Here is a 17402-nt window from a genome sequence, read left to right as displayed (position 1 = left end):
CTACTAGTCTTTTGATTTATAGACACTCAACATTGCACAACTTTGACATATTAACAGTTATTTTAAAAAGTAAATAAATTGGAGCAACAACTTTCATTTTTCACGTTATATTTCCATGAAATATTTTAAATTGCTGTATCTCGTTGTGACCACTAGATGGCAGTGTTCTGCGAGTGACGTGTTTTGTGGTGACTTTTAACATGTTTTCCTTTTTATAATAAAACAAGTGTTTTGTTCCAGTTGATTGCTGCCTCAGAGTGTTTATTCCTCCATAAAATATTGAAATAAAAGAAGACTAACTGGTTGAAAACTCACGCAAGGACTCCGGTGATATTTACATTTGCTTGCATGAATTAGTATTTCATGTTGCATTTTATTCCTTGTGCTCACGTGATCATATCTAGCGTACTCCCTCAGCTGATACTCTATCTCTCTTATAGATGGATAATACAGTATCATTAGGGAATGCCCTTTTTTCCCTTTTTCTCCATGTCCCCAATAATAGTGACACCATCTCCGAATTAGGTAAACGGTGAAACAGTGGCACTTTATCCCATTTTAAGAAGAAAGCCTTATGAGTTTAGTGTAAGTTACCATGGTGATACAGCTGCTTAAACGAGAGCTACCTTCAAGTCCGGCTTTACACTCAACACATCTCGCTGACCCAAAAAACTTGCTTCCCGCTGTGTCGTCCCCCAAGTTTCCTCCGCTGTATGGAACTTCTTCGTTGGTATTGTTATTTTGGCATTCACTCACGGGTGACCCCTAGTGGCAAAACAACCCGTACCCCCAAATGAACAATACAGTCAAACTTGTCTATAGCGGCCACTAGAGGGAGTCTGCAAAAGTGGCCGCTATAGACAGGTGACCTCTATAGACAGGTTGGCGTCCAGTTTGAATGTTGACCAGTAGAGGAAAAAAAGGGGGAAAAAATAATAATAATAATGTTGACCAGTAGATGGCACTGCGGACTGCTGATAAAAGTTGTACTGCACTACTCGGCTTGTTATTATCATGGTTCATGGTTTTAATCCTGAACATGCATGAGTCAAACAGTAGCACATCACATAGTACAATTCACAATTTTGCATGTCCAAAAAGGAGTAGGAAGAAGCAAAGCTTATTTAATCCTACCTCTCATCAGTTTCACATCAGTTGCAATACATTTATTCACCTCTTGTTCTTCCAAGTGTACTTTGTAGGTCTACATGACAATGTAGTGCAATCATAGCCAAGGTTTTTACTTACTAAAAGGAAGCTAGAGGCTTAATAATAACTGATAACTGATAAAATACTTCGGTTAAGTACAACCGAACTCAGTTTTGCTCCCGCTGCCGCATGCATGCTAGCATATGTTTTTTTTTTATTGTAGCATCGCTGGGAGCACGTCCTGTTCCCAGCCTACTTTGCGGTAATGTTTTGGTGCAAATGCTCTTAAAGTTACATGTTTGACCAGGAAATAGCAAGCTCAAAAGAAGACGGCTTTTTTATGTGGAACAACTGACAGTTTGTGTGGATCTTGTGAATGATTGTGACTGAGCTAGGACTCAGTAATTAAAGTCTACACACGACGCCTTCATTGATTGAAAAACAAAACTTTTTCGTGCATGAAGCTTCTACTTGAGTTGGTAATTTGGCCGCTATATGCAGTCAGATATTGACCAAGGGAGACAAAATGGGTGGCTGCTGGCTGCGTTGGACAGGTGACTGCTATACACAGGGTCTACAACATGTAAATTTGCTGGGGGGGATTTTTCAGTGGCTGCTATAGGCAGGTGGCCATTCTATAAAGGTGGCCACTAAGACAGGTTTGACTGTATTTGATCGAATTAGCCAAGAAATTATGGAATCGTAAATATTGTCCATTACAAATGTAATTCCATAAAAAAAACTTTTCCTAAAATAAACACATAAAATAATTATATGACGTTCAAGTAAAGTTGACATGTAACCCCCCCTCCCCCCCACACACACTTTTATCATGTGTACGTGAAATGTAATCACATTTAAATAATTTTACAACTAGATCTTGAGATAACATTCTTGGGATGTTAATCATGAATGTGTTCATAAGTGGTGCATATTTTCTGTCTGTGATATTTACATAACCGGGTACTCCGGTTTCCTCCCACATTCCAAAAACATGCATGTTAGGTTAATTGGTGACTCTAAATTGTCCATAGGTATGAATGTGAGTGTGAATGGTTGTTTGTCTATATGTGCCCTGCCATTGGCTGGCGACCAGTCCAGGGTGTACCCCGCCTGTCGCCCGACGTCAGCTGGGATAGGCTCCAGCATGCCCCCGCGACCCTAATGAGGAAGAAGCGGTATAGAAAATGGATGGATGGATGATCTACTAATTCTAATTTTAAATATATTCAGCTCGCATTTTTTTTTTGAGGGGAGAAAAAACCTTATTCTTTATCTACTTATTATGTTATTATTTTCTTATTATTACATTTTCATTACCTTGTATTTCCAAACGTCAATTGTACATTGATTTAGAAAGCGTTCATTCAAGTAATAATGCAGTACTACAATGTGACCACTGTGTGGCAGTACTGACACAGCACATGCAATAACTTTTAAAAATACAGACGCGCCACTTTACTATTGTATTATGACAAAAACGGACAATTCTCACTTTACAGCAACAAGATGATAAATCACACTGTTTTATAAGATAAATATGTCAAATGCAGCATTTTGGGGTGGTAATTATTGGAGAGAAATGTTTGCACTCAGCTTCTCCTTCTGTACAGTTTAGTGCATCACTGTTTGTGCCATAGCTAGGATGACATCATTCCAGTGTGATTGATTAGAATGCAATGGCACAATAACTTCAACCTTGCAATATACGGAACTGATGATTGGCTGTTGAGTCCCAAAATAAGAGGTGTAAATAATAATTATAGCCATAAACTCCCCCTTATGTGACATAGCAAGTATGGCTGCCTTAATAACTTCCATCAGCTCCTTGAAATAAGTTACATGTGTGCACACCATAAATCAGACTGAATGACATCATTTGTGATCCAAGTAGAGTGGAAAGCAGGCGTAGAGCAGCTTGGCACATCGTGCAGCCTGGGCCTGCGTCTGTGGTCACCCTGACTGAAGACGAGGAGGATGTCACCACATGTGAAGGCCTTGTGATAATGTTTAATGTAACCCAGCTGTCTGTATGAGAGAACACCAAGAACCACTCGATCCCATTTGCTCTCTTTCCAGTTCTCTGACAAGCCTCAAAAGCCTGCGACTATTAACCAAACACAATTAGAGCTCTCAAATAGGACCAATAAATCATTTTTCACAGTTCCACCCCGCCAAAAAACTATCAATGGCCAAGTTTGCAGCATGGAAGGAAGGTTGAAGAAAGCGTTTAAGACCACAATTGGTTTTTAAGAACACCATCAACATGTGATTAAAGTGTGGACTTACAGCTTTGATTTAAAAGGTTTCATTAAAATATGGAATTTACAATCCAGAAATTAAGGACAATTGGTATCACTGTTAATATAAACCTCAGTTCTAATTTTACTTTTTATTGATTTTATTAATTTATGTAAGTCAATTACACATAATTGACACTTTATTTTATTTTTAAATACATTTTAATTAAAAATAAAAAAAAATTGTTAATTGAATGTGAATTGTATGTGAAATTAAAATATAAATTCAAGTTAAAATAAGGGTTTTTTTTTAATGTAAAGCGCATTTGGGTCTGATTTTTATTTGATTTTATCATGAAAAACACATTTATATTGTACCACGGTGAAAAGGAAGACAATTTCATAAAGTCAAATAAGTCATTCAAATTGTAATTATATGTGACATCAATGGGTTTTTTTTATTATTTGTGAAATATTTTTTGTATTCAACCTATTTATGTCGTTCTTAATCAATTTACTTATGTATTCAATGGCAGATTTCTTTATTTAATGTCCGTGAAAAATAAAATTCTTAATCGCTTTTGGCAAGTGTGAATTCAAAAAAGCATTTTCTATTTTAAAATAATGCAATATTCCAACAAAAAAATATATTAAACCTTTTGAGTGCAGGTTCTCTTGGGGGCAAATAAAAATAAAAATGTGAAGACGTGAAATTATTTGTCTGTTTTTAAATGTTTTATTCACAATAGAAGCGTTCCTCCCCCTGCCCCAGAATGCTGCTGGTCCAGTCCAGTCCAGTCCAGTCAAGTCCAGTCCCAAACATAAAATGAAAGCATTCAGCTACTGACCGTACATTTAAATTCTTTTAACATGTGAGAAATCATCCCAGAAAACAGAAGATATTTTTAAAAATGTCTCTTTGCTTCCCTACGAGAAAACACAGTGCTTGTGTGCTGAATAAGTTTCCAGTTGGTGACCTCATTAAGAACTGGAAGCCTTTCCAAAACAGAGAAATAATTACCTTGGCAAAAAAAAGAGACGTTTGTTGGTTTAACACTTTTTAAAATTGGAGAAAAGTGCCACTGTAAATGATGTCATACCTCTCTGGGTTCCATCACAACAAGACTGCTTTATTTTTACAAAATGTACACTGGATGGATGACTAGCGATTTTGTTTCCTCCTCTGCCGGAAGGTTTTTTTTTTTTAATGTGTGAAGGAGTAAGAGAAACATGCATGTTCTGTACAAAGTCCACATCTTGGAAAGCCCTCTTGAAAAAGGTATTTTTCAATGCACCTTATTTAAGTGCCTTGAAATAATACTCCTCAGTACAAACAGTAAGACAGAAGTGCTTTCTGCTTGTGTTCTCACATTTAAATCCCTTTTAAAGAACCATAGCTCTTGTTTTTCCCCTGTAAGCCATTGTTGGATTTGATCTTCTGGCTCCTCAATTTAGGATAAAAAAAAAAATCAAGCATCCACAACACAGTCAATCACAGTCAAGCATGTCACCACTTTAAAGGTCCCATATTATACTATTTTCAACAAAGCCTCACAACAGCGTAATAGAAGTTGACTGGCAAAAATCTATCCGTGATGCTGGAATTTAGCTTAAAGGTGATTTTAGTAAGCCCTCCTGGGAACTCGGCATTGTGTGTGTCCGTAGCTTTAACACTAATGAACTGTGTTTGTCATCAGAGTGTGTCTCCAACAAGTGCTACTGTGCACTTTATCCACTATTCATTGTGCATAATAGATGCCACATATCACATACAGCAACGTAACATTAAGGAGTGGGACAGGAGGACACATACATTAGCAACACTGGCATCGCTATGTGAGTTACAGTGCTAACATTACACTCACATTTTAACAGCAACACCATGCTAGGTCAGCCTATTCACTGAAGAAAAACAAAATGATCAAACATACAAATCCCACATCTGTAGCTGACTGACGGATAGCTGGCAAAGCTCCAGGCTTTATTTTAAGATGTGAAGAGAAGCCTGCATATGCCTGTTTGAGCGCCTCTTCTTTCGAAAGTGGAGCAAACAAGTGAGGGAGAGGTTTTGAGATATTTTTCTCCCTTATGATGCTCATAAGCAGGCTCTAGGGACACATACTGTTCGAGCATCATTAAAAAGTCACTTTTTCATAATAGGAGACCTTTAAATATTTACATGGGCTTATGACTGCAAGACAAGAAACAATATAAGCAGCAATGTTCACCGTGATGGTGCTTACATTTTAGCGTTGCATCATACGCTCTATATGTGACCAAGCTAAACACTTCTGCTGTCCAGTCTGATTGTCTCTGATGAAAGTGTGGAAATGAGTTGAGAACATGCAAAATCACAATAATTGATCCTTGAAGGCAGCAAACACTTGGTGGAATTTGTACATGTGGAATATCTTTTTGTCCTTCATTCAGCTTGCCCACCATAACGTTTTGTCACCACCCTGCTGTACAAATGTTCTTGACACTGAAGTGTAATAAAAAGACAATAAGTGCATGCGGATGGCTTCTATTTACAATGTGTGTGTGTTTGTGTGTGGGTTTGTGTGTGCGTGGACATGTATGTGTGTGCAATGACACATTCAAGCGCTCCTTGGCGCCCTCTGCTGAGGCTTACTCCTGCTCTTCCTACCAGCTACCCTTCCTCCCCCTCCTCCCCTACCCCCACCATTCTTGTGCCTCTCCTTCTCCTTGTCGGCCTGCACCGCCATGTCGCTGTGGCGTCGGTGGTTGCGAGGCGGGCGGTACCCGAGAGCGCGGCAGTGCTGGCCCAGGTTCCTCGGGTGGACCAGCGCCATGGTGTCTCTGTGCCAAGGCTGGCCTCCGGCTGCACCCGGATGGGGAGAGCCTGACCAGGAAGTTATGAGTCGGCTGGGGTAGGGGCTCCAGACCGCCAGGTGGACGGTGACGGCGGTCCAGTGGTAGCCGTGCTCCTCCACCTGGCAGTGGTAGACACCGCCGTGAGACAGCTCGGCTCGACGGATGAGGACGCCTCGCTCGATCACCACCACCTGCTCACCTGTGAGCACCTGGACAGAGAGGCTAGTATTACTCAACGTAGGAGGAAGAGCTTTCCAGTGTCGAAGGTCACTTGTGGAGGAGAAAAGTGGTGTTCCCCTCATTCATGGTGACAGCATATTAATCAGTACATCCAATATAGTGGATCCTCCAAAGTAGACTAAAATACATTAAACACAATTCTTTCTCATAACTACAATAGAAATTCATATAATCCATTCCAGGGTCAAACCGCAGCCATCATATGACACAGGCCCAACAAACAAGGAAGCAAGAAGAGAAGAGGATTGCAGAAGGCCAGCGAAGTTTGTGCATCAGGTTTTTTTACACAATCTTGGAAGTCATAAAAGTGTAAAAATAAGTCAAGTGCTGTTGGGTAAAACTCAGTTGATGACCTCAACATTAACTTGACAATGTGCAGCAGACATGGATGCACGACACGGCGTGTCTTATGTGTGTGTTTACATCTTACACAGTGGTACCTCGGTTAACAACCGCCCAGGTTAGCACGTTTTTCGGTTAACAACCAAAATGTTTGCAAACATTTTTCCTTGTGTGTGTAGTGTCCAAAATACTGTCCAGTTAGTTTTTTGCCGCCGGATACGTCGCGATACTTCCACGTGATTCTGCAATGCATTGTGGGCTTCGGGCGCCATTTTAGGACGTTTGTATCATAGCTGTAGAGACATACACGACATAACTAACACATGGGCCGCACAAAAGAGAAAGGCAATGGACCATACGGAGACAAGGATGTAAGATCTCAGAATTGTACGGCTTAAAGAGACGACCGTCGGCATTTCAGAGGTATGTAAATGTGGCAGCGAGGCTCAGTCATCGGCTGCGTGCACACACACATGCATGCATGTGACACTCAGCGTTTCTGCCTGTCTCATTTTACAGTCATAACACTCATTTCTACTTCCAACAACTACACATAACTATTTAAACTTACTGTAGCATGTTCACAGCATGTTTGCATCATCCACAGTCAAACATAGCACACGTCACTTCCGTCACTTTTTGTTTCATTTTCTATAATAAATGGCAAGGTACATGTTTATTGGTTCTAGAACATTGATATTTAGTTTGAGATATTGTTTACATTTTAGCAACTTGTGGTTGTAGCAGAATAATGTGTTTATTTTGTTAATTGTTGGTTTTGTGGGAAATTAGGTAAAAGTGATGTTAAATTTTCAGGTGTCCATTCATTTATCATTTCTAATTATTGTTGCATCATTTTCTGCATGTACAACTATAATTATTGTCTATAAAATTGTTTTGTGTTAACATTTATGGGTGCCTGGAACGGATTAGTTGGATTTACATTATTTTCTATAGCAAAATTTGCTTTGCTTAGAGTCCGTTTTGGTTTGAGTCAGACCTTCTGGAACGGCTTCATGACGTTAACCAAGGCACCACTGTACCTTGTGCCTGGGTCAGTAGATCTAAATGGGCATCAATCGATCAAACTGGACATAAAACTGTAACTTTTATTGTAAACTATACCTGGGCGGGATTCCCCACGCAACACAATGTGTGCTGGAGAGGTGAGACGTGTCTTTATTGTCCTTTCTCCTCCATCAGATATAACGGCAATCTAGCGGTGTGTCGGACGGACGGCACATTAAGTTCACACTCGATGTCCTTCCCCTACTGCTCAAGCTTGGCTGAAATCATTGAAATTTTTTTTTGGCAAGTCTGGCCACAAGTTGAGAATCGCTGCTCTAAACTAAACTAACTAAGCAACTGTGTGGACTACTTTTCTGCGCAAGTTCCACTTCATGTTCCATGGCTATCATCACACTTTGCCTTCTTCTTCGCGAATACACGCACGAATATGGTTTACGTTGTTTTGTTTAGTGTGACTTTTAGTGCGACTTTTTAGTGCGACTTTTGAGGCATATTTTCTAGAAAATGTTGACATTGGACTTTGGACATTCCACTGTATTTCTTCAAGTTGACGAACATGTGTACCTGGTTTAGCTCAGGACTGTTCTCTCCAGCCTGCTTGTACCACGTGACAGCAGCGTGTCTGGATCGGGGGAGACACTCCAGGTAGGTGCTGTTGCCCTCGGCAACCATCATCACCCTATGCTCCGCCTCCACCTGCAGCCCGGCTGACGGAAAGCAAGGCAAAAGGTGTTCAAAGGTGAAATAAGGTTGGTGTTTTATAAGATCTACAGCACTGTGTCTGCATCCAATTCTGGCAAGATGACAAGAGATGAATTTGGCCTGTAATAGGGTATTTGGATAGTTATATTTTTATATTTTAATGCCACTTACTTACTTACTAATACTTTTCAAAACCCACCGTAAATGAGGCTTCCCTCTTGCTAAAAGTTTAAGCTTTAAATGTGTTCATTGGTTAACAGCAAAGTCAGTACTACTGTAGTTGTGAATGTTGTAAGCTGTTGCTCCACGTTAGTCCTGTAGGGGGCGGTGGTTTGCATTTCTGTCTTTTACCAATCTGAGTTTTTACAGTTAACAACATAGAGTGGAGGTCGCTTAAATCGGTCCCGCTTATATTGACAATGAGTTTATGTTGGCCAGCTTTGTAGCTGTCGTATGACATCAGTCAGCTAATCCATCCTGATATGCTTTTGTGCCTTCATGGAGAACAGACGTCTGCAGCCACACACGGGTAATGCAACTTTCATCTTTATTATTTCAATTACGTGTAACCTAACTCAGCGATAAGATGCCTACAGTGGTGTTTGCCCCCTTCCTGATTTCTTATTTTTTTGCATCTCTTTCACACTTAAATGTTTAAGATCAAACAAATTTAAATATTAGTCAATGACAACCTGACTGAACTTATTATTAAGGGAGAAAAACAAATCCAACCCCCAATTGGAACCATGAATTCTACTGTCTACCAAAAAATCCTGAAGGAGAATGTCCGGCCATCTGCATCTGTTCGTAACCTCAAGCTGAAACCAACTTGGGTTCTTCAGCAGGACAATAATTTAAAACACACCAGCAAATCCACCTCTGAATGTCGGAAAAAAACCAAAAAGACTTTGGAGTGGCCTAGTCAAGGTCCTTACGCTGTGGCATGACCTTAAATGCGGACTGCATTTACATGTACAAAAGTATGATTCTTCATTAATGTGCACTGTCTTGATTAAATAAAGAAATATATTGTTTGTTTATTTATTTTAATTTTGCTTATGTCGACATGAGTGAGCCAGTCCAACTGGCGTGGACTTAAAGGGGTTCTACTCTAATGTGTTGCATGTTTACTCAACATGACTTGGAGTCTCACCTCCTTGCCTGACACACTGAGTTAACGGATCCTCATCCTCGCCAAGATGACGAGCATTCCTCCTGGAAGAGGAACAATAACAATAGTAAGGACATTCCAAAGGTTGGGAATTACTGATGTATTTGTGCATTCTCCATTCCATTCTTTTCCTGGAGGCCTGAGTTGATTGGCGTGTACTGTGTGACCTCATGGTGGCGCTAGATGAGTCCAAGGGGGAGACAGAGGAGGTCGCATCAGGAGCATCAATTTGCTCAGCACATTTTTTACAGCCCTCTTACATTATTAGATTGGGAGTTGGCAAAGTGCAAGGATAGTTAAGATGGGGGTGCAGAGAGGGGAGGAGGTCTGTGGTGATGGGAAAGCAGAGCGATCTAATCTAAACCATGCTTCATAAGACCAAGTCTGGATTTTAAGCATGTGTTTCTCCTTTGCTCATCAGACTTTGAATAGAATATTGTTTGCTTTTTAAATACAGACAAGATTGTAGGTTTCGCTCGTACCTGCGCACGGTGGGCATGTAGGGGCTGCAGGCGTATCCGTCCCAAGTACAGTAGGGGTCTCTGGCCAGGCAGCACTCGGCACAGGCTTGACCGTAGAGCTCACATTGGTACAGGGCCAGCTGGGACACCCCCTCCCTGGAGCCCACAAACAGCCACTGCTGCAATGGCGACGACAAGGTAGCGTCACTGTGAGGCTTTAGAACCATCTTTTGACTTGCAGCAAACACACATTACTTTAGTAATGTTTGTGTGCGTGCGTGTGTGTGTGTTTGTGTGTGTGTCATCTCTTTATGACTGCTGTGACTCGGGTTGGGTAACCATAGCAACTGTCCTTGGAGGTGAAGAGATGCCGGTGACATTGTGCATGTATCTGTGTGTATGTATGTGTGTGTGTGTGTGTGTGTGTGTGTGTGTGTGTCAAGATTCTGTCATCAAGTTTCAAGTTTATCTCATCTGTTACCTTTTTCTTTGAGAGTGTCATGGCCGTCACAGGGGATTTGTGCTGTGAGGAGCAGAGGAAATAAAACAGATGAGAGAGATATTTTGAAAGGATTGCTTCCTATCAGTCTCCGAATGTTTCTCCATTTCTTTTTCAAATTGGACTAAACTGGACTGCTGGGTGAAAAGAGGCTGTTATGTTGTTAAATTGAGCAGACATGGCAGCACATAATGGGAAAGTGCTTAGCTGCAAGAACATAAAAAAAGCAACATATTGGCATTCTGTGTAGTACCTGAAAGACTTCCAGCTGCTCCAGCGTCACCTCCTGACTCTGATCATGTTCTCTGGGCAGATGAATGGCTTTCAGGACCAAGCCAGAGTCTGCAATGGAAAGACCATGTTAAAAACATCAAGTGCAGACATTAAGGGATGAGGTTCAGTGTACCTGTGCCGATGAACAGGACGTCGTATGTGCTGTCCACGGCTTCCACTCTGTCCACCAGCAGTTTGCTGAACTTGTAGTGAACGCCCACTCTGACAAGGAGGGGGCGCTCTCCCAGGGGCAGCACATTTTCCTACAAAAGATTTAGTTTAAAATGGTGGGTTGATGTGAAACAGAGTTAGTGTACTGAAATAAAACATGAGCGGAACCTCCAGCAGCGGGTGAGTTCTGCTGAAGAAGATGACATCATCAGGGTACTCCCTGGTGGAGCTGTAGCTTCCATATGTGCTGCTGGGACACTGAGGGAGCAAACAAAGGTAGGTCATAGATTCCCATTTATCACTTCTACTCTTTAAACGGTTACATTCTACTCGTCACCTCTGCCAAGAAGGTAATGTTTTGTCCATGTGTGTCTCTATACTGTATAATACTATTAAATACTATTAAATACTATTAAACAAATTTTCAATCCATCAATCTTGAATTATATAGCCCCTTACATCAGCTATAGCTGAACCAAAGTGATGAACAACAGTGCAAGATCAACAGAGCACACAGTAAAACAATAAAATAATAAAATGATAAAACAATAATTAAAATGTACAACAAAAGTGTCATGGTGCTCTTATGTGGCAAAAGGAGTTTGGAATAAATTAGTCTTAAATTTAGTCTTGAACAAATGTACTGTAAGTCTGTTATAGTCCACAATTCAACAGGTAAGACATTCCAATGCCTAGGACCATATACAGAAAAGGACCAATCACGCCACAGTTTGTATTTGGGCCGTGGAACCTCACGCAGTTGTTGGTTGGCAGACCATAAAGTTCTGCTTGGGCGATGATTGTGTAAAAGCTCACATAAATAAGGCGCAGTACCATGAATTGCCTTAAAGGAAAACTGCACTTTTGGGGGAATTTTGCCCATCATCCACAATTCTTCTGTGTAACATGAACTTTCCCTTTTCTGTGTGTTCTAAAGACAGAAAAACAGTTAGCATGAGGGAACTAACAATGCACATAATGGGACACACCTATTTCAACAACAGTATAAAGCCCTCTAAAACACTTCCAACAACATTTTGTTTTATATACATGCTGTGACCATGCAATAACAGGTACATTCATGATAACTTAATAATACTTAGTGTTTTGCGTATTTTTATCATTTTAACAGGAACTTCTTTTCTGGGCGCATTGATTTCACCGAGCCCATGGACAGGAACTAACGCTACTTCAGTCAATAATAGCATAGAAAGCTTGTGTCTGTTTGCAACTACTAATCATGGCAAACTTTGTCAGGGCCACCACCGCTGAGAGACTGCCTCACAATGAACGAAGAACACCTACACAAAATAAACTGGAAAAGACACTCCAGGCCAGCTGGACAAGCCGGACAACTGTCCATCGAGTATGTCCCCATGATATTGATTTTGATACATGCTGCACATAGTGCTTGATATCACAGCAATATACACAGTCCATATAGCTGTGTATAAACAAAACATGGAATGTGGGCTAATGTATTCGTAGTTGTTAACATGCTTGTTCTTGTTTCCAAGTCAGTACAAATTGGTGTCCTATTGTATTGTTTTGCAGTGGGCCGTTACCTCTCGGTAGTACTGTGAGGCGCTGCGTCACTAAGTCAGAAAAATAATTCTATGTGTTAGCTGCTACAATAACAATGTTGTTATAGTTTGGTTTATATAAACGTTAGTTATGTGAATAGAACATTGTTAGTGTTTTTTTTAGGGGTTTTTTAGTGCTTTATATTCAAAATATGCGTGTCCCCTTACATGCATTGCTAGCTCCCACATGTTAGCTGTTTTTCTCTCTTTAGAACACACAGAAAAGGGAAAGACATGTGTGGTCACGTGTCACATAAGGATTGTGGATAATGGGCAAAATTCCAAAATACATTTTCCTTTAAAAACAAACATTAAAAGTTTAACATCAACTCTAAAACGGACAGGAAGCCAGTGCAGAAACCGCAAAACTGGACTACAGTATTTTTGTACCAGTTGCAGACGGTTGATTGAAGACTAGTTAATATCAGCATACAGGGCATTACATCTCTAACTGCAGCGACTTAACACGACTTAAACCACAGGTTTACAATAGGGGGCAAGAGAGCCCAGATCAGGAACAACACTCGTGAACAAATTAGATCCAAACAATACATTTGGTTTTGCTGCATGTCTTGTCTTGTTATTACTACACTGCCTGAGTCCAACTGTGGTTTTAATATATGTTTATACATTTTTTTAGCACAAATGTCATTGTTAACATAGCTTGCAAACAAGATGGCAACCAGAAGAGGAAGTCAGCTACATCGCCCGTCTATGATGTCATCAGTGGTTGACTCTCAAAAATGTTAACACAAAAAATGTTTTTATAGTTTTACAATTCTAGTTATGCATAAAAGAATTGTAAATGCATATAAATGACAATGAAAGACATAAACGAATATGTAAAGTTACTTTTACCTTCATTGAAGACTGGTATTTTTGTTTCTCATCTTCTTTATCAAAATGCTGGCACGTCTTTGGCTCCATTTTGGGTTAGTGAGGAGAGAAACACTATTGAATTCAAGAAATAACTCATGGCAAAAGAGGAAGGTGGTGTCCGTGTGTTGTCTCAATGGCACATTGTGTCTTTGGGAACAGTCACATCAAGAATCACATCTTCAATTAAGGTAAAAGTAAACTTAAACATTAATTTATCCCGTTCATTCATCATTTATGTGTATTTACATGCATTTCAAATTGTTTTCTGCATGTAAAACTATAATTGTAAAATTTAAAAAACATCTTTTGTGTTAACATTTTTGGCTTTCTGGAACAGATTAATTTGATTTACATTATTTCTTATAGGAAAAATTGATTCGGTTTGCATCTGTTTCGGTTAGAGTCCGCCCCTAAAATAAACAAATGAAAAGTGAAATGAAAAGTATATGACGCTTATATAGCAAGTTGTTGCGAGCTATGCAAAGGAAAAGGTTATTAGTGAATATAAGACACTAAATAATACACTTTCACACAGTGATCCCACAAATTAGCCAAATTTGAGGCGTAACAGTCAATTTGTTTGCCTGTGTTTCTATACAGAACCCATCAAAGCAGGATATTGTCTTAACTGTGCATCATGACAACACAGGTGGTGTCCCGCCTCTGTTACGGCTTTGGTTCTACCTCTGGAAACTTTACACAGAACAGCGATATACAAAAAAAGAGAAAAAAGGAAGAGGGTATCAACACTTTGACACTGATCTGAATTAGGGTTGTTGGGCCTTGGCAGAGGTCTGAACTTTACTGAGTGGCATTCTAATTATATGATGGCTACATGAGGATTGAGGTTTTGGACTATGAACTCACAGTTCCAGGACGTGGGTACGGCACCTTGCCAGTAAACTCTGCCCACTTGTACTGAGGCCCCTCCTTGTGCAAAAAGTTGCCCTTAAAAGCCCGAACCACATCCTCCATTCGGTAAACACACACGGCCGAGCCATTGAGTATATCGCTGTGAACAAAGAAAGAAAGATGACATTTAAAGTAGGATCAGATGCTGCAGTATTTTTACACATTATTAAAGGCATCCACTGAATCTAAACCTTGAAAGCAGGGTTCTACTTACAACACATCAGTCTACAATGTGGCTATTAAGCTGCAATTATATTGGGAGGATGGACAGTGTATTCGTTTTAATGGGCACAGGAGCCAGAAACAACGAGCGTTTCACCTTTGATGCTTGTAGGAAGTGAACACACCTCTGTTAAAACACCAGGTTTTTGTAATGCAAAAAAATTATTGGACAAAATAACAAAATTGTACAATAAATACAAAATGTACAATAAATACTAATTATATATAATAATAATTGCATATTTATATGAAAAATATATACAGTCTACATATACAGTCATAGAAAAAAGTAATGGAAACCCTTGTTTCTTCAGTTTCTTGTTCATTTTAATAACCGGTAAACTAAAGCTACATTTGTTTGGACAAATATGATGATGACGACAAAAATAGCTCATAAGGGTTTACTTTAAGAGCTACAGCATTCTAACTCCATAAGATGTACCTCTTATGAGCTATTTTTGTTGTCATCATATTTGTCCAAATAAATGTACCTTTAGTTGTACCAGGCATTAAAATGGACAAGAAAATTAAGAAACATGTGTGGTCTAATCATTTTTCATGACTTTATATATAAATTACAACTTGTACAATTCATTGGGGAAAATATACAACATAAACGTTGCACAATTAGCTGGTTGCATTATTTAAGAGATATAAAAATGTAAAAATTATTTATATAAATAAATACAAATGTGATCGCCAACCCTTCACTTGACTCATGTACTGTGTGTGTATGGGCATAAATAAAGACTTTTCAATTCAACTGACGCAATAACCTTCCTGAAGCGATACAGTTCCACTCCGGTTTCTGTCAAATCCTGCTGAGCTTCCACTCCAAAACCCCTGAAACAGACCCACTCCTTCCCCCCCTGCGTCACCTGTCCTCACACTTGTGATTGCTACTGTTAATTCTAAGAATGAGTGAGAGAAAACTGAGGGAGAAAGAAGCACAGATCAGAATGGCCCACGGTTACAATGAAGTACTTTTAAGTCAATGACAGAAATTACGAGAGATCATCTTGCTGCTGCACCATTTCAGCCACGTGTGACTTTCTCATGTCTGCTTCTCATGTCTGAGTGAAGTTCAGCTTGTTTGTGTCATCACTTCAGCCTCTTCTAAAAAATAACAAAAGGCATGCTGTCTTTGGACTTGAGTCTACTTTAGGGCTGCTCTACATTGTTAATGTGTTGTCAGTTACAGTATAACGTTAGTTGCTAGATCCTCCAACACATCATGTCCAGTGCAAAAGTTGAGATGTGAGATGTGAATCGCCAAAAAATAGACTGGGGGAGGCTGACTGGACAACACACCCTCAAACCCCCAACATTTGGAGCGGTATCAAGTGCAACAAGTGCTCAGCCAGGTGCCAAATGTTACATTAGCAACAGCTAACTGTAATGAGAGCTTTTTTTTCTCAATTCTTCATCTAGTTGTTGGACTCTTCCAATAACATGACCTGTGAAAATGACCGTTTCCAAAAGAAAACTACACATTTTTAGTGCTTAAACTGCCGTGACAACATTAAAACATCACTTACATGACTAGACAAAAGTTTGGAGACACCCTCTCATTTAACAGCATAAGATACTGTAAATTACTGTAAAGTACTGTAAGTTACTGTAAATTCCAGACTATACGCCACTTCTTTTTTTCTGCTGTCGCTACTGGAGTTTTGAACTACTTTGGCACTTCCCTGAATACACTTCGGGAGCACAAGATCAGAACAGCTTGCTGACACACTCAAACTGAACTCGGGCCGGCAAGAGATACAGATTCCTTAAAATAAACGAGTTACAAGTGCTGACAGCCGCAAGCAGGGCAAGATCAAAGAGGCCTGTAAACACAGATTGGAAATGTACAATTACAGAATGACTTCAAGCTTCAAGAGGAGGTTCTCTGAGATCCATGATACAGCTAAAAACCTTAGGGAGGAAAATAGAGCACTGCGCAATAAAATCAAGGTACTACAGGATGGTAACGCTGCCTTGCATGCTGCTCTCTTGAAGAGAAATAAGCAAAGGAAAAAATTATTGAGCAAATGAAGAATACAATTGATGAGATTGCTCAGAATGCACAAACGAACGATGTGATCCTGACGGGTCTCTGAATTATACGCAGGTCAAATGCCAGAGCAGTCGTGAACAGAGAAATGAATGATGAATGAATGAATGTTGCATCAACGGAGCAACAAATTGTCAATTTTCTACACTTAAAGAAGGTCGAAACCTGCATTCCACTGTACGGCCGAAACAACGGCACACAACGTCACACCGAGGGAACGTTAAATTGTACAGTGGTGTGAAAAAGTGTTTGCCCCCTTCCAGATTTCTTATCTTTTCGCATGTTTGCCACACTTAAATGTTTCAGATCATCAAACAAATTGAAATATTAGTCAATGACAACACAACTGAATACAAAATGCAATTTTTAAATGAAAGTTTTTATTATAAAGGGAGAAAAAACAAGTCTAAACCTACATGGCTCTGTGTGAAAAAGTGATTGCCCCCTAAACCTAATAACTGGTTGAGTCACCCTTAGCAGCAGCAACTGCAATCAAGCGTTTGCGATAACTTGCAAAGAGTCTCTGACAGCGCTCTGGAGGAATTTTGTCCCACTCATCTTTGCAGAATTGTTGTAATTCAGCCACACTGGAGGGTTTTACAGCCTAAAGCTCCTTTTTAAGGTCATGCCAC

The 17402-nt window shown here is 39.9% G+C and overlaps 1 protein-coding gene across 1 annotated transcript in view; it reads right to left on the bottom strand.

The window, feature by feature from the left end:
- Positions 1-4093: 4093 nt before the first annotated feature.
- sema3h (sema domain, immunoglobulin domain (Ig), short basic domain, secreted, (semaphorin) 3H) overlaps positions 4094-17402 on the bottom strand; it is an 85705-nt gene continuing 72396 nt past the window's right edge. The window contains exons 10-18 of the mRNA XM_054774850.1: positions 14442-14586; positions 11281-11370; positions 11075-11204; positions 10922-11010; positions 10651-10692; positions 10191-10348; positions 9691-9752; positions 8400-8542; positions 4094-6433 (exon numbers count right to left, since the gene is read on the bottom strand). Of these exons, the coding sequence (XP_054630825.1) occupies positions 5987-6433; positions 8400-8542; positions 9691-9752; positions 10191-10348; positions 10651-10692; positions 10922-11010; positions 11075-11204; positions 11281-11370; positions 14442-14586 (1306 nt within the window). The 3' untranslated portion in view covers positions 4094-5986. The remainder of the gene's footprint in view (positions 6434-8399; positions 8543-9690; positions 9753-10190; positions 10349-10650; positions 10693-10921; positions 11011-11074; positions 11205-11280; positions 11371-14441; positions 14587-17402) is intronic.

Source organism: Dunckerocampus dactyliophorus, chromosome 1 (genome assembly GCF_027744805.1).
Source record: "Dunckerocampus dactyliophorus isolate RoL2022-P2 chromosome 1, RoL_Ddac_1.1, whole genome shotgun sequence".
Lineage (NCBI taxonomy): Eukaryota > Metazoa > Chordata > Actinopteri > Syngnathiformes > Syngnathidae > Dunckerocampus > Dunckerocampus dactyliophorus.
This window is presented reverse-complemented; position numbering and strand designations above follow the sequence as displayed.